General features: G+C 45.0%; 1 protein-coding gene across 1 annotated transcript in view; it reads right to left on the bottom strand.

The window, feature by feature from the left end:
• Nucleotides 1–20,184, bottom strand: part of UBE3C (ubiquitin protein ligase E3C) — a 103,689-nt gene extending 83,505 nt beyond the window's left edge. The window contains exons 1-2 of the mRNA XM_058660652.1: nucleotides 19,754–20,184; nucleotides 1,097–1,150 (exon numbers count right to left, since the gene is read on the bottom strand). Coding sequence (XP_058516635.1) covers nucleotides 1,097–1,150; nucleotides 19,754–19,819 — 120 coding nt within the window. The 5' untranslated portion in view covers nucleotides 19,820–20,184. The remainder of the gene's footprint in view (nucleotides 1–1,096; nucleotides 1,151–19,753) is intronic.
• Between the last annotated feature and the right edge of the window lie 1,358 nt (nucleotides 20,185–21,542).

Below are 21,542 nucleotides of genomic sequence, written 5' to 3'. Positions count from 1 at the left end.
GAACCTGTCTCTCTCCTCATTATCTATACGTCCAGGAAGACAAACGCTCAATAAACAGCTGTTATAGCTGTGAACGGATTGTGAAAATATCAAACAAAATCCCTAACATACCATAAGTGCTGATTAACAAGCAGAGTAGGAACTGGCACCAAACAAACGTGGACTAAGCCTGCAGTGCGGCACTGGATTCCCACACGGGTGCCAGTCTGAGTCTCGACTGCTTCATTTTCATTCCAGCTGCCTAACTGTGGCCTGGCAAAGCAGCAGAGGACAGCTCAGGTCCTTGGGTCTGCATCGTGTAAGACCAGGAGCCAGTCCCTGGCTTCTGACTGGCCCAGTGCTGGCTACTGTGGCTATTTGTGGGGAATGAAACAGCAAACAGAACAACTCTGTCTCTCTGTAATTCTGCCCTTCAAATAAAAATGAAATAAATCTTAAAAACAAAAATCATCTCCAGAAAGATAGAAGATAAAGAATAAAGCCAATATTTTATTAGCTTCCTTTACTGTATTCATAATTAAAATATATATTGTGAGCTTAACAAAACATGAACATTACATATCAATCTTTTTTAAAAAGGTATTTATTTTTAGTGGAAAGGCAGATTTACAGAAAGAAGGAGAGACAGAAAGACCTGTCTGCTGGTTCACTCCTCAAGCGGCCACAACGGCTGGAACTGAGCCAATCCAAAGCCAGGGGTTGGGAGCTTCTTCCAGGTCTCCCATGCGGGTGCAGGGTCCCAAGGCTTTGGTTCATCCTCGACTGTTTTCCAATGTCACAACCAGGGAACAGGATGGGAAGTGGAGCAGCTGGAACCAGCACCCATATGGAGTCCCAAGGACTTTGGCCACTAGGCTTACCACGCCAAGGATACACATCAATCTTCACAGATCATCTGGAAACCTTATAAGCAAGTAGATCATTCAGGCCCATCTTTTTAGACTGGCTTCAGGACAAATGACTTAATACTCTAACAATACAGAAATTCCTCTAATACACACACGTCATGCACCACATTCACACACACACACACACACATATCAAGGTTTCTTTAAATACTATGGAAAATCCTTAGAGAATTAAAAAGTGATTTTACCTCTCTCTTTCTTCTTTCTTCCTGAGTACGATGTAGAAGAGAAGCCTTTTCTTCCTAAACACAAAGAGAGGAAAAGCAATGAAGGTTTTAATTTTAAATTTTAACATCCAAATTTGAAAACTGCAGAAAAGTTTGGCCTAAAAGTGATTCCAAACTAACACAAATGTTCAGCTTAAGTAGGATAAGACATCTAAAGACACATGAGGTTAAAAGTGTTTCAGCAGTTTTCTAGGAATAAAATCTGATTTCTTCACAGACACACGTAAAACAGGAACTTTGAATAAGACAAGTATATTAATGTCAATGGACAGTTTTGCAAAATATTACCTCCAGTGAAACTTGGCAATGTGAATAAAGGATCTCTTGGTTCTCTCCTCAGTGTTGTTTTAGAGAGATTTATTTAAACTGCAGATTTCTGGAGGCAGCAGCAGGAGGGACAAGGGAAAGTGAGCGGAAAAGAAGAGCCATCTTCCAGTCACTGTTCCCTTCCCAAAGGACCGCAATGGCTGCAGCTGGGCAAGACTGAAGCCAGGAGTCGCATCCAGGTATCCCGCATGGGTGGCAGGGACCTCAGTACTTGGGCCATCTTCCACTGCTTTCCCAGGAGCGCCAGGCAGGGAGCTGGACTGGAACAGATGTCACAGTTACACGCAGTGGCTTCATCAACTGTGCCACAATGCCAGCCCCTCTCGTATTATTTCTAACGGCTCTGTGAGTTTGCAACCATCTCAATGATTGTAATGAAAAATTGAATGTCTTTATTGCTATCACGTTTTAAAACTCTTTTCAGGGGTTGGCACTGCTGCTCACAGTGACATCATGCCATGTGCATGCCCAAATGTTTCACTTTAGGCCAGCTCCCCACTACTGAGCATGGGAAAGCATCCAGGGTAAGCCACGGACAGCCCAGGTTCTTAGGTCCCTGCCCCGAGGGAGAGCAACACAGCACCAGCTGCTGCGGTCAATGAGAGAACCAGCAGATGATGGCCTTTGACTCTCTCACTCTATTTTTAAAATAAATTAATTAATCTTAACTAAGATCTTCTTATCACAGATAAAACTAAGTTTTAACTCAGGCAGCAAAAGAAACAGAGATCATAACGGAAAGTTAAATACTTCAAATAAACAGGGAAAAAAAAGTCCAAGACCGCACCTGAACCACTAAAGAAAAAAACCCAATAAAACTAAACCTCACAACAGACGCATACCACATCATCAGAGTTTCAGAGTAATTACACTAATGTATATGTAGCGGTATTTGAACAACATGTAGAATCAAGCTTCTCACTGCTAACACTTAAAAGCCAAAGAACAGTCCTCCATTATCACAGAATGTTTCCAACAAAATGCTATACAAAGATTCAAATTAAAAGCCTTTATGGATCCGTCCAAAGGTAGAAACACTTTTCAGGTTTCAACAGCTTAAACACTGCTGTTTAAATGGATTTTAGACAACTAATTTTAGACAAAAGCTGTGAATGTGACCCAAGCCCCTTTAACCCTTAAGTGCCTTGTCCACTCACATAACCATGTACAGTCATCAGCAGAAAACCCATACTGGCACAACAATATTATCTAAGCTGCACACCTTATTAGACATCCTCCCATTTTTCCCATTAATGATCTTTATCTGTTCTAGAATCTTTCCTAGGTTCCACAATATCTTCTTTGCATTTCTTCTTCATCTACTTGGTCTTTTTCATGTTCTGAATATTGTCCCTCACTTTAGGTTTCTCCAGTAATTTCTCATGATTAGAGTAAGGCTGTAGTTAAATTTTAATCAATACACAATGACTTGGTATTTACAATAAGTAATCAAATAAACAAATCACAGTAGCCACAATGGAGCCCATCAACCAAGGTGTCCATCAAGATCTACACTTTTTTAAACAATGAAAAAGAATGAAACCCTTTCAAGTGCAGCAAAATGATGGAATTGGAGGATATTACGTTAAGTGATAAAAATCAGGAAAAATACTACATGTTCTCCCTCATATTTGGAAACTTTAAAAAGTCAATGTGAACTGAGAGTATTAGTACTAGCAGACAGGCGGAGTACTGGATACAGGTACTAAAGTTCCTCAGAATGTGACGTAGCACGATGACTCCCAGTTCATGACAGCCTACTATGTATATTCTGAGCAAACAAATGATAGGAGTTCATGACTAGTCATGAAGCAATCTTGAAGAGGAGGAAATGTTAACTGCCCTGATCTGAAATAATAAATTCACCTTAAGAAGTCCCATCTGCAATGAAGTTCCTCAAACCAATACAACTGCTCCTACTGGGGGCCAGCACAGCGGAGCACCATGGCAGGCCTCACTCCCTGCCCCAGGGCAGGTCCAGCTGCTCCGCTCCTGTTAGCACCTGCCACCCACATGAGATCTGGATGGAGTTCCCACGCTCCCAGCTTCAGCTGGCACAGGCTGTAGGTCCAACTTAGCGAATGAACCAGCAGATGGAAAACCTTCCTGGCTCTCCCTTTACTCTGATTTTCAAACAAATGCAGAAATCTTTAAAAGGAAAAAGAATTGCTTATGATAACAAAAAGCAATGTGAGGCTCAAGACAAAACCATTAGACAATTTTTTGGACACTGACATTTAACCAACATTTAGATTAGAAAAAGTATTCACCTTCACTGAAAGAACTGAATTTCAAATGAAAATATCTTTGTTTTTGAGTTCAACAATTTTTTATTTCAAGGAACTATCCAGGGGCCAATAGCACTGACAAACATTCATAAGACCCACCAAATTTTCTATAACAAGTGTGGCCAGCACTAGCCTTACAAAGTGACAGTTACCAGAAGGGCAAAGTTCCTCTCTCCACCCAGGGAAAACAGGTCACTGGGGAAAAAAGCAGGGTTAAGCAGACTTCACACACACACACACACACACACACACACACACACACACACACACACGACTAACACTACCAAGACTTTGCTAAGCCTTGGGTGTCCCGTTCTAAGCTTCACCTTTCATTGTACTGTGAAGACAATAAAATCATAGGGTCACCGTTCATTTTATTTGATTGCAGATCTTTTAGAGGAAAATAAACGAGAGCCATCAATTATACCTCTTAAGTGGGGAAACTTAAGCTGCAAACAAACAAACAAACCAGAGTCTAATCTTCTGAATGTGTTCTTTTGAGTAGTACTCACTTCCTAATAACAGGGACTAGGAAAAGCTGGTTTTTGTTTCTTTGTTTTTCTGGTTTTTTTCCCCTTCACCACTGCCAACTGGCTCAGGAAAGCCCAGAGATCTTTATTTTTTATCTTAACTTTTTTTTTATTTTTTTTGAAGATTTATTTATTTTTATTACAAAGTCAGATATACATAGAGGAGGAGAGACAGAGAGGAAAATCTTCCATCCGGTGATTCACTCCCCAAGTGAGCCACAACGGCTGGTGCTGTGCCGATCCGAAGCCGGGAACCAGGAACCTCTTCCAGGTCTCCCATGTGGGTGCAGAGTCCCAAAACTTTGGGCCGTCCTCGGCTGCTTTCCCAGGCCACAAGCAGGGAGCTGGATGGGAAGTGGGGCAGCCGGGACTAGAACCGGTGCCCATATGGGATCCCGGGGTGTTTAAGGCAAGGACTTTAGCCGCTAGGCCACTGCGCCAGGCCCTAGATTTTTATTTTTTATCTTAACTTTTTAAAAGTGATATTCAAAACACTTTTTCAAGTTTTTAGGGTATGTATCCTATGTTGGAAAAGCTTATCCATCCTCTGCGAGTTCTGGGTTTTTTCCTCCCCTTGAGAGAATTCTTCACAGATCTGCTACGCTGGAAATATCAGACTTTTTCTATATGCTCTCGGGCGGGGAGGGGGGCTGTCCATAACATCAAAGAGGTAAGGTAGCTGAAGTCATCTGCTTTTAGCAAAAGTGGTTATCTGACACTCTTCGATAATGCTCCACAATAATCATAAAACGTAAGATGAACAAGACTGGCTTTGGTTATAAATGGGAGGTTTTGTTTTGGCCAAATTTCTAATGTTGAAACACATTAGACTTGGGCCCGGCGCCGTGGCCTAGCAGCGGCTAAAGTCCTCACCTTGAACGCCCAGGATCCCATATGGGCACCGGTTCTAATCCCGGCAGCTCTACTTCCCATCCAGCTCCCTGCTTGTGGCCTGGGAAAGCAGTCGAGGATGGCCCAAAGCCTTGGGACCCTGCACCCACGTGGAAGACCTGGAGGAGGTTCCTGGTTCCCAGCTTCAGATCGGCACACACCAGCCGTTGCAGCTCACTTGGGGAGTGAATCATCAGATGGAAGATCTGCCTCTGTCTCCTCCACTCCGTATATCTGACTGTAATAAAATAAATAAATCTTTAAAAAAAAAAAGAAATACATTAGACTAAACCCTTATACATAAGCTAGACACCACTTCTACATTTCCCATGACAACATACTTTATGTTACTGTCATGAAGTTATCGCTAGAGTCTAAAGGAGACCCTCTAATTTGTGAGTGTGGGGGGGGCTGGAGGGGTGGAGGTCTTCATGCCTTGTTTATTCAGCTCATGGTTGACAAACAGTACAAGATTATTTGAATTCAGATTATCAGTGAAACACAGTGAACAGAACCAACTTTGGTTTTCTCAGGAGAATAACAGATGCTTGGCATATCTGACCTTATCTGCAACAGACAATGAACTAAATTATCAGACAAAGGAACTTTATCAATCTTTTTATCTGTCTCATAACCAATCATTGGGCTTCCCACCTGACCTACTAGCAGCTCTAGTTTTTGCAACTGAACATTACACCACAGACAAAACATTCCTAGTATTTGCATCCCCAGACACTTGGTGTGCATATACTCTCAGACTGTTTGGATGTCTTTGCTGTTTGTTTCCAAAAGTCCAGCAGAAGTTTTAGGTAGTACACATTATGATTTCAAAACATAGTCTAAGTGGATAGTCTAACATTTAAATTTGGCTTATAACAGGAGAAGCACATTTTCTCAGCCAGTTCATGAAAAACTAAACTGAAAAATGCATATTCTTATTGGTTCGATTTGTGGTTTTTTTGGCAGCCAACATGTTTACAAGCCTAAAAACTGACTCTAGGGAGTGATTCTGAAGATGATGAAGACACATGGGCACAATCATGATTATAATTAATGCCTTCATTTATATGACCAAGTTCACCTTCAGACTTTGAAACTGATACCTGTTTCTTTGACCTTTTAACCACATCAGGACCAGCAGACAGGGGAAAAAATAAGGGCACAAGCATTAATTCCAATTCATGATTATGAATACCTGTATATGACCCACACTAGTGTCAACTTCTAAGAGATTTCACCATGCTGCTAAACATAATGTAAGCCTGTTGCAATGCATAAGGATACTGAGTACAGATTAATTTTCCCTAGCAATATGATTCTATCTAACCCATACCATGCATATATCCCCAAACTGCAGCTACTGAGTACTTTTTAAAATGTAACATTTTCTTGGGGTCAATACAGTCAGGCAGGAAGGGAATCCTTGGCCCTGAAGGCACCAGCATCCCATATGGGCACGGATTCCCATCATGGCTGCTCCCTTTCTGTTCCAGCTGTCTGCTTAAGGCCTAGGAAAGCAGTGGAGGATGGCCCGAGGTCGTGAGACCCTGCATCCAGGTGGCAGCCCAGAAGAGGCTCCTGGCTCCCAGTTTCAGGTCAGCTCAGTTTTACCTGTTGCGTCAATTTCAATAGTGAATCAGCAAAACAAAGACGACTCTCTCTCCTCCAAAATTTGCCTTTCAGATTAAAAAAAAAAGTTTACAAAAAAAACCACTGTGACATTTTCCCCAAGAAAAATATGTAAAGCCTTTTTTTAGAGTGATAAAACATTCAGCATAGAAAAATAACATAACCAAGGTTAAAGACAAATGCCAAACGGGTCATTGCAGAGCACGCACATCAGCTGAAGCCTTCACTTACAACGCGAGCACCCCTGATGAGCACTTGTTGGAATCCGAGCTACTTTTGTTAACTTCTCTGCCAATGTCCCTGGGAAACTGGCCCAGCTGCATGAGCTCCTGCTCCTACACAGGAGACCCAGAGCTGCAAACTGCTGGCATCGCCTGCCTTGTCCCAGCGTTAGAGCCACCTGGGGAGTGGACAAACAGATGGAAGATATCCCTATTTCTCTCTGGAATTCTGCCTTTCAAATAAATAAATCTTTTTTTTAAAGGAAAGTGACAAAGTAAGAATATGCATAACATTACAAAAGTGACCATTTGCAAAAGCAATTACAGAAAAATTAATGAAAGGTACTAACTGTACATAGGGAAATATCTTTTAAAGCTAAGAACTTCAATTTTACTCTTCGTAGGAAAGATGAAATAAAAACAGTAAGACCTTTACAGCTATTTGAGGAACATAAAATTTAGAGAGTGTACTGTGCAAGTAAAGATACAAGAAAAGGGGAGCTTTTCCACCTATTCAAATTCAATATGCACATAACCTTTGATCTAGAAGTTTCCCTTCCAGCAATTTTACCTACAGACATTAGTGGACATACATAAGAATATTCACTGCAATGCTGTTTGAATTAGCAAAAACCCAAAAACAACCTAAGCAACTCATTAAATATATATGGCAAGTAGGGAGGAATACTCATCAAGCAGCATTGTTTTAAAAGATGTATTTATTTTTATTGGAAAGGTAGATTTACAGAGAGAAGGAGACAGAGAGAAAGATCTTCCATCTGCTACTTCCCCAAGTGGCCACAATGGGCCACAATGGGCCACAATGAGTCAATCTGAAGCCAGGAACCAGGAACTTCCTGCAGGTCTCCCATGCCGGTGCAGGGACCCAAGGACTTGGGCCATCTTCTATTGAATGGGAAGTAGAGCAGCCAGTACAGGAATCGGCACCCATATGGGATCCAGCGTTTGACGGGAGAGGACTAGCCCATCAAGCCACTGCCCAGGCCAAAGGAGGGTTTTTCAAAAGGCAGTGGGGAGGGCATTTGGCCAGTCAATTAGCATGTCAGATGGGACACCTGTCTCCCCTATCAGACTGCCTGGGTTTTCTCAGCCCCTGAGTCTAGCTTCCTGCTGCTGAGTACCTGGGAAGCAAGCAGATCATGTTTCAAACAGTAGGTCAATCAAACTCTCCAACTCGCATCAGTAGGGACCATCTGGATTGAATTCCTGGCTCCCAGTTCCCTGCCAAATTCCGTCTTGGTGGGTATTTGGGTAGTAAACCGTAGATGGAAGTCCTGCCTACTTGACTGTTTCTCTGGCTTTGTTTCTCAAATAAATAATCTACCTGTAACTGACCTGGAATTGTTTCCAAGAGGTATAAAGGAAGAACAAGGACGTTAATATGCTGTAACTCGCTTTTTAAAAAACAGAGACAATATGCATGCTTTTGCAATACTCATCCAATGCTGGCTCTCACCACACAAGTAAAAACCTGGAAGCGCAGCCTGAATATAATCAATGAACTAGGGAACAGAAAGGCAAACGCGAAAGGTAGAAAATGTTTAATATTTTATCTGAATTTTTGTTTGCCACTCTTAACTATTATCCATGTATGTGTAAACTCACATTAGTGTAATGTTTTACCTTTTTAGAACTAATGAAATGGGAACATAAAGCTTTAAAACCAGATCAATATAATCATCAATAAATTCACAATTAAAAAAGAGGAAAAGAACTAAAAAATTACCAGCAAGAGCATATTCAGATTCTGAGAAAGGACTAAACTTTCGATTAACGCATTTTTAGTTTGAATTTATTGTGCTCTACTTGAAAACATCTTCATCTTCCACACTGAATGTTTGTGGAATGACTAAACCTACTGCTCTCACAGCATACAGCTTACTTTCAATGCTAATCTCACATCCACACCTGTGACACTAACCTACCCATCAATATGTAAACAGCAAATGTCGGCAAACTTCTCTGTTTGCTCTATAATATTTAGGTACACAACATAATCTCTGAAAATTAGATAGGACAATTTCCAAAATGTCACTTAACAAAGACTTTTTTTTTTTAAAGGAAAAACATTTTCTTCATATCCACGCAAGGTGCATGAGGTAAAGACACAGAGTCACTGACACGGTGCTTGCATGAAGAAAATACGTCCTTTAGTCTTCTTAAGACTTATTTATTTTTATTGGAAAGGCAGATATACAGAGAGGAAGATCTTCCGTCCAATGGTTCACTCCCAAGTGGCCGCAACGGCTGGAACTGAGCCAATCCGAAGCCACGAGCCAGGAGCCTTTGCAGGTCTCCCATGCCGGTGCAAGGTCCCAAAGCTTTGGGCTGTCGTCGACTGCTTTCCCAGGCCAGAGCAGCGAGCTGGATGGGAAGCGGGGCCGCCGGAATTAGAACTGGCGCCCATATGGGATTCTGGCACGTGCAAGCCAAGGACTTTAGCCCCTAGGCTACTGTGTTAGGCCCTCATTAGCAAAAATTATGACTTTCACATTAAAAGATGCAATAAAGAAAAGCCCAGAAAAGATGAACACAGGCAATATTTCCAAAGTTCCCATTACAATTTCTTACAACTTCATCTTCTGGAGTAAATGGCTTCAGTTCAAAGACAGGATAGGAACTTCGACACTTTTCCATCATACTGGTGTTTACTAACACTTCTGAAAAAAATTAAAGCACATTAAAACTACATTACAAGGAAAATTAGTTCAAGAAGATGTAGGACAGCCGCTATCATCTTGCGGCAGGAAGAGTCTGAGCAGTGTTTGGCCCTGGGGCTGGGGAAAAGCAGCTCCCTGCAGTGTGGCGGCTGGGGAGGGGGGCGGGGGCGCCCCAGCCAGGCTGGACCCAATGCTGGGACTCAGGCCATGGTCACTGCTGCCTATTTGGTGCCAGGCTCTGCCTGCTGGCTGCCCGGCAGCAAGTTCTGTGGTTTTTAGGATACGTAATTGCTGCCTAGGGACATCCATGGATACGGCCTGTTTGAGTGTAGGTGAGGGATGAATTCTGGGTGATTCCCAACAAACGGGTCACAGAACTTTCGAGCAAGTGTGGGGACTGAGACCTAGTGGTTTGGAGGGTTAGTACATAAACTCTAGTCAGGCCAGACTGATTCACCAGCCCAATAAGGAATCCTGGAATGGGCTGTTAGCGTAGAGCATCACTGACTGCCACACACCAGTCCACATGAAAGCTATGGCTAGGGACCTGTTTGGCAAGGCTAGGTACCAGTACCTGACCGAGTGGTGGAACAGTAGATAGGTCACACTTGGCAGGGTCAGGACACTAACAAGAGAAGTATTTCTGTAACTAGTATCGGTTCAATACAGAATGAAACAGGAAAATAGTAATTTTTAAGTCCTAACAGGCTACTAAAACAAGAGACAGCACATACAAACGTCTCCTGGTACATTTACAACTTAGATAAACTAGCATCCTTTGATAATTTTACATTATTTCTACCAGTGGATATACAATATTATCAATAAATATCAACATACAATAAATATCTCTAATCCAAAAATGCTGAAATCTGAAATGCTTTTAAAAATTTTTAAGTGGGGCCGGGCATGGTAGCCTAGTAGCAAGTGTGGTAGCATGGTAGCAAGTCCTCGACTTGCATGCGCCAGGATCCCATATGGGTGACGGTCTGTATCCCTGTTGTGGCCTGGGAAAGCAGTGGAGGACAGCCCAAAGTCTTGTGACCCTGAACCCGCCTGGGAAATCTGGAAGAAGCTCCTGGCTTAAGATCCTTGTGGCTACTTGGGGAGTGAGCCAGCAGACAGAGGATCTCTGTCTCTCCTCCTCTCTGTAAATCTGCTTTTCAAACACACACACACACACACACACACACACAACACAAAACCTTTTTAAGTGTCAAGAATTTCAGATTTTGAAGCATTTCAAACTAGGAATGCTTAACTGCTCAAGTTCGCAAAAATGCCAAAACCTCTAAAATCTGAAAACACTTCTGGTTGCCCCCATTTCATAAGGGATACTCACATGGATAGACATGACTTAACAAGAAGCATGCATTCAGGACCCAGCACGATAGCCTAGCGGTTAAAAGTCTTGCCTCGAAGGGGCCGGGATACCATATAGGTGCCAGTTCTATCCCGGTAGCCTGCTTCCCATCCAGCTCCCTGTGGCCTAGGAAAGCAATGAGGATGGTCCAAAGCCTTGGGACCCTGCATTGGCATGGGAGACCCGGAACAAACTCCTGGCTCCTGGCTTCGGATTGGTTCAGCTCCAGCCGTTGATGCCACTTGGGGAGTGAACTAGCAGACAGAAGATCTTCCTTTCTGTCTCTCCTCCTCTCTGTATATCTGCCTTCCCAACAAAAATAAATCTTAAAAAAAAAAAAAAAAAGAAGAAGCAGCATGTATACAGACACTTACATTGTTTCATGGCCTTTAAAACTGCAAATATGCCACAATAATAAGCTTTTTTCACTCATCTTCCCAAGCATCTGTTAAATTAACTTCTTATAACATATTTCTAAAAGTAGAATTGCTGGACTAGAGGACTTCTTTAAAGTTTTACTTGTTTTAAAAGAGAAGAGCAGAGAAGCACAGATCTTCCACCTGCTGATCCATTCCCCAGTGGTCACAACAGTCAGTGCTGAGCCAATCCAAAGCCAAGAGCTTCATCTGGGTCTCCCACGTCAGTGGCCACCTTCCACCACTTTTCCAAGCCATTGGCAGGGACTTGGATTGGAAGTCCAGCAGCCAGGACTAGACCTGGTGCCCGTACGGAATGCCAGCGTTGTAGGTGGTGTCATTTTTATCCATTACTTTACCAACACCAGCCCCTCCTTAGGACTCTTGATACATACAAAGATCCTCAAAAAGCCCAAATCCACATTATCTTTTAATTCTATTTCTCCATAAACTTCATGAATTTTCCTCATACTGTCAGTAATTTTCCTTAAAGTAAATTGTACCAATTTACACTCTCACTCATAGTGAATGCACATGCTGACCAATAGGAAGCATTTACATTTAAAAAATGTTCATTTTACTTACACACTTGAAAGGCAGAATGAGAGAAACAGCAAACACTTCTTCTTAACAAATATTCTTAACAAATATTCATAACAGCCAAAGCTGGGCCAAGCTAAAGTCTGGTGCCAAGAATTACCCACATGCTAGATCCTCACTCTGTGAGCACTGGAGTCCCATGTTGGCACCAGTTCACGTCCCAGCTGTTCTACTTCCTTTCCAGCTCCCCACCTGTGGCCTGGGAGGGCAAGGAGGGTGGCCCAAGGCGCTGCGATCCTGCACACACGTTGGAGACCTGGAAGAAGCTCCTGGCTTCATAATGGCTCAGCTCCAGCCACTGCAGCCAATGGGAGTGAAGCAGCCAATGAAAGATCTTTCTGTCTCTCCTCCTCTCCATAAATCTGACCTGCCTTTGCAATAAAAACGAATAAATAGAAAACAAAGAGACAGAGACAGAGAGCGAGACGAGACAAGAAGAGAGAAAAGAAAGGAAGGAAGACAGCAGTTACGGAGAGGAGAGACAGAAAGATCTTTCATCCACTGGTTCACTCCCTAAACACCTGCCCAAGGACCTGAGCCATCCTTGAATGCTCTCCCAGGCTGTAAGTAGGTAGCTGGATGGGAAATGGGACAGCTGGGACATGAACCAGTGTCAACATGGAATGCCAGACTTGCAAGCAGAGGATTATTGAGCCACCACACCAGCCCCTAAATAAATCTTAAAAAGCAAAATTCTAAAACAAGAATTTTTTTATAATCTAAGAATAACATGTCCAAATCCAAGAGCTTGCGTTCTATAAAATTATATGAATAAAGGAAAAGTCTCAGAATCTTTAGCTCTTTCCCAGTAACTTCTTTTGGCCTCTTGCATGACTATATAGGGCTGATTTAAAGTCTAAGGACTTTAAGTACTTAGTCTCGAGTCCGTCTCAGTCTTTCTAGTTATTGTGTTTCGCAAACAGTAAGAATCAAACCCACCTGCTACAGGGAAGCAGATTTTCACAGTCTTACATGTGAAGGCTAAAGCTCAATTGTATTCAAAACAACAAATACAGTGCTGCTGGATATAACCATAAAATAACAATACCAGACTTCACAGTCAATTCCCATTTTTTTTTTTTTAAGATTTATTTTTAGGGCCTGGCGCCGTGGCCTAGCAGCTCAAGTCCTTGCCTTGAACACCAACACGATCCCATATGGGCTCCGGTTCTAATCCCGGCTGCCCAACTTCCCATCCAGCTCCCTGTTTGCGGCCTGGGAAAGCAGTTGAAGATGGCCCAAAGCCTTGGGACCCTGCACCCGTGTGGGAGACCTGGAGGAAGTTCCTGGCTCCTGGCTTCAGAACGGCGCAGCACTGACCATTGCGGTCACTTGGAGAATGAATCATCGGATGGAAGATCTTCCTCTCTGTCTCTCCTCCTCTCTGTATATCTGACTTTGTAATAAAAATAAGGGAGAGTTACGGAGAGACAGACAGATCCAAACTTGATCTTCGGGGCCTGTACTGTGGGGCATGGGCTTAGTATGTGAGCGGCACTGGGAGTCCCTGCTGTTACCTCCTTCAGTCTAACTCTGCTAACAGCCTGAATCGAGTTTTCCCAGGTGAGAAATCCAGATGGAGGTCCGTGGCTCCTGGCTTCATCCTAGCCCAGCGGACCGCTGCAGCCATCTGGGAAGTGAATTAGTGGATGGAAAACAGACTCATGGATCTCTCCCCCATCTCTTTCCCTTTCTCCCTGCTCACTCTCCTTTTCAAATAACTAAAATTTTTAAATAAATCTTTTACTTTAGAAATATTTCTACTTTGCTCAATTTTAAAATTATAAGAAAGTTTCTATGTTCCACTGCAATATATATTATCTTAATACCAAATGCCTATTTTTAAAAACAAAACAGTATAGATACTTTAAAATATTGCAAATAATGCCTTCAATTACACAGTAAAGGACAGTTCTGTGAAGCTAAACAAAGTTCTTACAATTTTAGAAGAGCCTAAGAGTTACCACAAGCAGGGATTTTTAGAAGTTGGTACTATGAGACCCAGGGTTGGCTTATCTACAAGGCCTGCAGTCCCCACTACTAAAATCAGACAAACAACAAACACATCATGAGAAACAAAACCAACAAAGTGTGGGTGAGAACTGTGGCACACTCCGGGTAAGCAACCTCTGAGAAAGCTCACAGCCCATATGCCAGTGCACTGCTTTGACATCCAGCTGCTCAGCTTCCAATCCGATTTCCTGCTAATGCACCTGAGAAGCCAACAGATGATGGTCCTGGGATGTGGGTTCCTGTCACCCACACGGGAGACGAAGATGAAGTTTCTGGCTCCTGGCTTTGGTCTGACCCAACACTGGCTGCTGAACACATGTGAACCAGTGGAGGAAAAAATCTCCCTCCCTTGGGCCAGGCGGCCTGGCCTAGCGGCTAAAGTCCTTGCCTTGAAAGCCCCTGGGATCCCATATGGGCGCCGGTTCTAATCCCGGCAGCTCCACTTCTCATTCAGCTCCCTGCTTGTGGCATGGGAAAGCAGTTGAGGACGGCCCAATGCATTGGGACCCTGCACCCGCGTGGGAGACCTGGAAGAGGTTCCTGGTTCCCGGCATCGGATCGGCGCGCACCGGCCCGTTGCGGCTCACTTGCGGACGGAAGATCTTCCTCTCTGTCTCTCCTCCTCTCTGTATATCTGACTTTGTAATAAAAAATAAATCTTTAAAAAAAAAATCTCCCTCTCTCATTCTTTCAAATGAAATTTTATCATATATATTAAAAAAAAGCTCTGGACAAAATATTACTAAACTGAACCTAAAAAGGCATAAGAAGTATACATCACAACCAACTGGTATTTATTCCAGGTATGCAACACTGTTTTCAACACTGAAAAATCACTTAATGTGACCCATGGCATCAACAGGCTAAGAAAAATAACAATTATAGAGTCATACCAATTAATAAAGGAAAAACATTTAACAAACTCCAACATCCATTCATAATAAAAAGTCAGCAATAAACAAACAAACAAACAAACAAAACCCACCAGCATAGAGAGCTCAGAAACAGACTGGGAGCAACACAGTGGTGCAATCCACAGTGGTGCAGTCCACAGTCCACAGTGGTGCAGCTGCTCCACTTCCAATCCAGCTGCCAGCTAACACACATGCGAAAGCAGAGGAGGATGGTCCAAATGTTTGGGACCCTGCAGCCATACGGGAGATGAGGAAGCAGCTCTGGACTGTTGGTTATGTGGCCCAGCCATGACCACTGTGGCCATTTTGGAAGTGAACCAGCAGATGGAATACCTTTCTTTTTCTCTCCCCCAATTTCTCTCCCCCTCGTCTCTTTGTAACTTCCAGCTTCCAGCAAATGTGCACCTGGCATGCATCCTATAATTAGGTCCTTGTCATCTATACGGGAGGCCTGAATTGATTCTCAGTTCCCACCTTTGCCATACTCGGGTCCAGGCTGTTGCAGGAATCTGGGGAGTAAACCAGCTGATGGAAGATTCTCTCTGCCTTTCTGTGATTCTGCCTCTCAAAGAAGAAGAAATAAATATGAAAAAAAAAAATCTGTGTCTATGTTTTATAATTTACTTGAGCGAGAGAACCCATCTGCTGGTTTACTCCCCAAATGGAAACTAAGCCAGTCGGAAGTCTGAGCCAGGAGCTTCAGCTGGATCCTCCACTACATTCCCAGGCTGCCAGCAGGGAGCTGGAGCAGAGGCAGAGCAGTGCCCACATGGGGTGCCCCAACTGGCTACACTGGCCACAGCTGAGCTGATCTAAGTCAGGAGCCAGGAGCTTCTCCCTGGTCTCCCACGTGGGTGCTGGGTCCCAAGGCTACGGGCCACCCTCTGCTGCTTTCCCAGGCCACAAACAGGGGGTTGGATAGGAAGTGGAGCAGCTGGGACATGAACCATATGGTATGCCAGTGTTGCAAGGTGAAAGATTAGGCAGTTGGGCTATCATGTTAGCCCCCAGAAGAGCTAAGATTTAAAACACCAACACCTATCACATCTAGTGAGGATGTGGAACAATAAGAATCCTTCCACTTCGGATCCAGGTCCCTGCTAATGACCTGAGAAAACAGTGCAAGATGGTCCTGAATCCACTCAGAAAACCAGAAGTAGCCCAACACTAGCCATTGCATCCAACCGGGGAGTGAACCAGCAAATGCAAGATTCTCTACCTCTCCCTCTTTCTCTGCAATCTCTCTACCTCTCCCTCTTTCTCTGCAATCTCTCTACCTCTCCTTCTTTCTCTAACTCTGCCTTTGAAATAAATATTAAAAAGAAAAAGGCACAGTCAAGATGCACGACCGTACTCCAGTTTCTTACAAACGAAGCTTAGCTTGAACATACAACCCAACAAGTGCTCCCTAAGCAGTGACCCAAGTGAGCTGAAATCTACATCCTGAGCTATATTTCAGAGCAGAGGTTATTGCTGTGGGATATCAGGTTAACCTACCACCGCTCACACCAGCATTGTAGACAGCCACCAATTCGAGTTCTAGCTGTTCCATTTACCACCCAGCTCTCTGATAATCCACCTAGGAAAGCAGCAAAGATGGCCCAAGTCCTTGGTGTCCTGACACCCCTGTAGCAGGCCTGGACGGAGTTCCAAGCCACTGGCTTTCATCCAGCCTTTTAGGGAGTGAGCCAGTAAATGGAAATTCTGTTTCTCTAACTCTGCTTTTCAGATAAATCAATACATCTTTCAAAAAAATATATTTATAGCAATTTTATTTGTAACTACCAAAGTAACCAAAATATCCATTAATATTTGCACCAAGAAAAAAAATTCAGCAAAGAGAGAAAGATTTATCAAGCTACAATGACATGGAGAAACTTTACAAGCATACTATTAAGACAACCTAAAAAAACTGAGGGTTAAAACCCACCTCATCTGTTAACACCAAGACTAACAGAAACTGAAGACTTTAGTTAGTAATAATGCATTACTAAACATTCTAGGATATATATCAAGTGCAACAAAGGTGCCACATGAACACAAAATGTAAATAACAAAAGACAGTGTGAGCAAGGGGTCAGGACAGATTGAGTTCTGTATTTTCTCATCAATTTCCCTGTAAACCTTAGAGCCACTCTGAAACATTGCATCTCTTCATCTGACATTGCCGGTCACTCTTCCAAGACACTCTGTCCCAGAGTAGCCCTTTGCTCCTCCCCTCTGAGAGGTGTGACCCACAGACCCCTCCCCTGAACACAGGCCTCTGCATCCTCAGTCCCAAGCGCCCAAGCCCTCTTGGTTGAGGACATTCAAGCCACGTGTGTGCCTGACAGTCCCCAGCCCAGATTCTGGCCCAAGATCCAGAGATGTGTAAACCACTGCTTTGTCATAGCTCATCTATTTCTCACAGGAACCCAGACATTCATCCAATCCCCACTTTTCTCCCACAAAGCTTTTGTACCACCTCTCACACACATCTTAATCTGCTCCATTTGTATCAAAAGTACAACTTATCCTGAGATGCAGCTCTTCAGGTAGAAACCTGACCCAGGGGGATGGCGCTACAGCTCAACAGGCTAATCCTCCACCTTCAAGCATTGGCTCCCCATATGCGCGCCAGTTCATGCCCCAGCTCTCCATTTCCAATCCACTTCCCTGCTTTTGGAGTGGGAAAGCAGTGGACTCTGCACTCACACGGGAGAGCCAACAGAAGATGCTGGCTCCTGACTTCGGATTGGCTCAGCTCCAGACACTGCAGCTATTCGGGGAGTGAACCAGCACATGGAAGTTCTTTCTCGTCTCTCCTCTCTGTAAATCTGCCCATCAAATAAAAATAAAATAAATCAAGAAAGAACAAGGAAAGAAAGGGAGGGAGGGAGGAAAGAACAGAAGGAAACAAAGAAATTTTCCATCCTGAAAATCTGGAATTGAGATGAAGCAGTCAACGCACTTGAACTAGGAATTAGGCACAAAGTCACGCGAGAAGTGTCTGCATATCCAAGAATGAAGGCGACAAGGAAAAGGAGGAGAAAGGGGACACTCTGACCTAGGTTCCCACCTCACTGCCCACGCAGTGGTACAAGTACAAGGAATTCTGCTCCTGCCACTCACAGGAAGACCTGGACTGCACTCCCTGTCACAGTCCAGCCACTGCTGTCCATCTCCGCGTCCAAAAGAAGGATACAAAAATACAATGTATAAACAGTAGTATGTCCCTGGATCAACACTGGGCAGGACAGATGGATGGAGGCAAAGGAGTCAAGCAGAAATAAAGGACCAATTGCCTGTGACTCTGTGTATGAAAGACCACAGTCTCAGAGGTCGGCTGGTGGTGAGCCCTGTGAAGGAGCAATACTACAGGATGCCTGTGGAATGCAGGAATGCTCTTCATTTAAAAGAGGGCATTTGCATATGGGTCTAAAAAGCCCTTTCCGGCAGAGCACAAAGTTGGCTCCCCACCCAGATTCCTTCAACAGGTCTGTGCACAACAACCAAGGGCTCCTTCCTGGAGAACTGCCCCGCACCGGAGTGGCCAGGCCGTGACCACACTGCTGGGCTCACCCGAGGATGATCTTGGCCACACTAGGCCAACGCTGACTCCTCCGCTCTACCTGCTGACCCCCTCCCCGCCCCCAGTCCTACTGTATTTCACTGCCAAAGTGTCTCCTCCCAGGGCTCCTCCTGGGAACAAGATAAGGACCACGTGGGAACCTGAGCCGGTATCAAGCTTACACCCCAAAGAAAGTTTATCATGGTAGTGGATGAGGATTGTTTTGAACAACTCCATTGCCAAGTGTTCCCTTCACATTCTATATTCAGCTTCCAAACTTGAGAACTAGGAGATGTGGCCCTGAGCTTAAACTGGGAGCTTTCCCCACCAACTGGAAAAAGTTCTTTGCTCTCATCCAGAGCCTAGGTAGGACCACGCTCCTTGACAAGCTCCTCATGCCAACCGCACCAAGCCTTCCAAGAACTTGGCTGGACCACCTGGGGCTGCAGCACAAGCTCCCTCCAGCCAGTCAACACCACCGACACAGAAAACCAGACACAAGGCCCGGGGGGCTGGACCAACAGTCCAAGCCTGAGGATCGTACGCTGAATTCCACTCCGAGCCGGAGTTCAGCAAGAGGGACGCCTGTGCTGAACAAGTTACTGGCCATTTCGTCCATCCAACAATTGCCTGTCACCAGGGCAGTGCAGCTGCTAACTTCTGGAATCAGAGACAACATAGGTCCACCCATACCTCAACAATCATCGTGAGTAACTCCATAAGCTGTTTAAACAGAAGCCCCTTAGTCTCTGCATACACGCTTCCAGAAAGCCAGTCAAGTCTTGGGATTCAAAACACGTGGCTAATAAGGAGCTGTGTTTCCATTTCCGAGATTACTGGCATTAGCAGATACACTCTCCTCACTCTGTAAGGCAGAAAATGCTGCCAAAAGGGTTGGGCAATATTCTAAGTGCAATGACTGCCCGATGTCTGCCGTGACTAAGCGTCGAAAGTTCATTTCTGAAAAAGCGGCCCCCGGCACAGGAAGGGATCACATCACCTTCAGTACAAAGTAACCCGAGTTTACAGACTGGCTACATTGAGAAAGCTCCCCCGTCTGCAGAAATGCAACGCCCGACGAGTCCCGGGTGATGGGGACGCGCTCGAGCCCTGCCTCCGAGGTGGCCCGCGGTCACCCGAGGCCCGCCGCCCAGCGCCGGCCACCGCGCACCGGCCACCCTCCCGCCGCGCTTACCTTCCTGCTCGCGCCGCCGAGGGACACCTTGGGCCTCGTTTTGAAATCCCCTTCAAAACTGAACATCTTGGCCGCTTATCCCATTTGGGAGGAGCCCCCCGCGACCCGAGTGACAGCAGGAGGCAGCGGGGCAGGCGGCGGGCAGCACCCGCCGTGAGGTCTCGGGTTCGGTCCCCGGGAGGAGCTCAGGCGCCCGCCAGGCCAGCCTGGGGAGCGCAGGACCCGCCCAGCCCTGCCCTGGGGCGACGCTGCGGGGACGGCCTGGCCGCGCCTCCCCCCTCATCCACGCCTCCCACCGCGGCGGCCGAGGCGTGGGCTGCCCGGCAGGGCCGCGGACCCCCGCCTTTTGCACCGGGAGCAGCCGCTTCGGGAGGAAGATGGCGGCCGGCCGCGGCTGCCGTGCGCGCCACCGGGAGCGGGCGCGCTCACGCCATGGACGGCGCGGCGCTCCTCCCGGCACGCCCCGCGACGGCGCGGCGCTCCGCGGGCAGCGTGCGCGGCCCCGAGAGTCGCGTCGCCTCCGTCCAGGGGGCGGGGCGAGGGGCGGGGCGAGGGGCGAGGGGCGGGGCGAGGGGCGGGGCCTGACATCCCCAAAGGACGCTGATCCTGGCCTTCAGGTCTTCAGGGACCAGGTCTCCTAACTTCCCAGACGCCGCCCAACTGAACTGGTTGTACGCAAAGAGGCTCTACCGGTATCAGGACCCGAGGCTTGCTTATCAGCGGCTTCTTGCTTAGTGCATACGTGTTACATATTTCGTATCACACAGTCACACAACTGTTTGTCATATACACACATCATAAGCATGCATGGATGCCATAGACCATACATATATGTAAATACACAAGGATTGCATGAGCGATGCTAACTAAGCACACACAACCTAAATATGCATATGTCATATACACACGTACATAGTAATGAATGCACCGTGCATACACATAATATACATGCATGAATATGTACCACGTACACCCATACATAGTTAAGTCCATCATATGCACATAAAGATAAATCAGACACAATATAAACTTGCATAACTCTATTATCATAGTCATATATATTAATTCATACAATATACACAGCATACTTAAGCAGAAACAGATGGTATGCTTACCTATATGTACATGAGACATATATATAAGCAAATCTCATACATAAACAAATTAATATCTCATATACAAACATGCATATACATATATGAGGACTTCAAAATGTTCATGGAAAATGGAGTTAAAGGTTATTTATTTTGGTGCATTTTTGAAATCCACACACTTAGGCATCTTCAAAAATTTTGAATGTGCATATTATAAGCAAATTACATGTTCAAAAATGTTGCGCCAAAATAAATATATGTATTTCCCACTTTTAAAGATCTATTAATTGGACAGGCAGAGTTACAGAGAGAGGAGAAGAGACGGGGAGGAAGATCTTCCACTCATTGGTTCACTCCACAAAAGTCCACCGCGGCCAGAGCAGGGCTGGTCAAAAGCCAGCTGGTCTGGAGCTTCTTCTGGGCCTTCCACATGGGTGCAGGGTGCCAAGCACTTGGGCCATTCTCCATTGTCCTCCTGGATCAGAAATACAGCAGGCAGGGCTCCAACCGGTGCCCATATGGGAAGCCAGCAATGCAGACGGTGGCTTTGCCCTTTATGCCACAGCACTGACCCAAATAAATATCTTTTCAATTCAGTTCCTAACACACTTTTTAAAAAAGATTTATTTATTTTTATTACAAAGTCAGATATACAGAGAGGAGGAGAGACAGGAAGATCCTCCGTCTGATGGCTC

The sequence above is a fragment of the Ochotona princeps genome, chromosome 2 (genome assembly GCF_030435755.1).
Source record: "Ochotona princeps isolate mOchPri1 chromosome 2, mOchPri1.hap1, whole genome shotgun sequence".
Taxonomy (NCBI): Eukaryota; Metazoa; Chordata; class Mammalia; order Lagomorpha; family Ochotonidae; genus Ochotona; species Ochotona princeps.
This window is presented reverse-complemented; position numbering and strand designations above follow the sequence as displayed.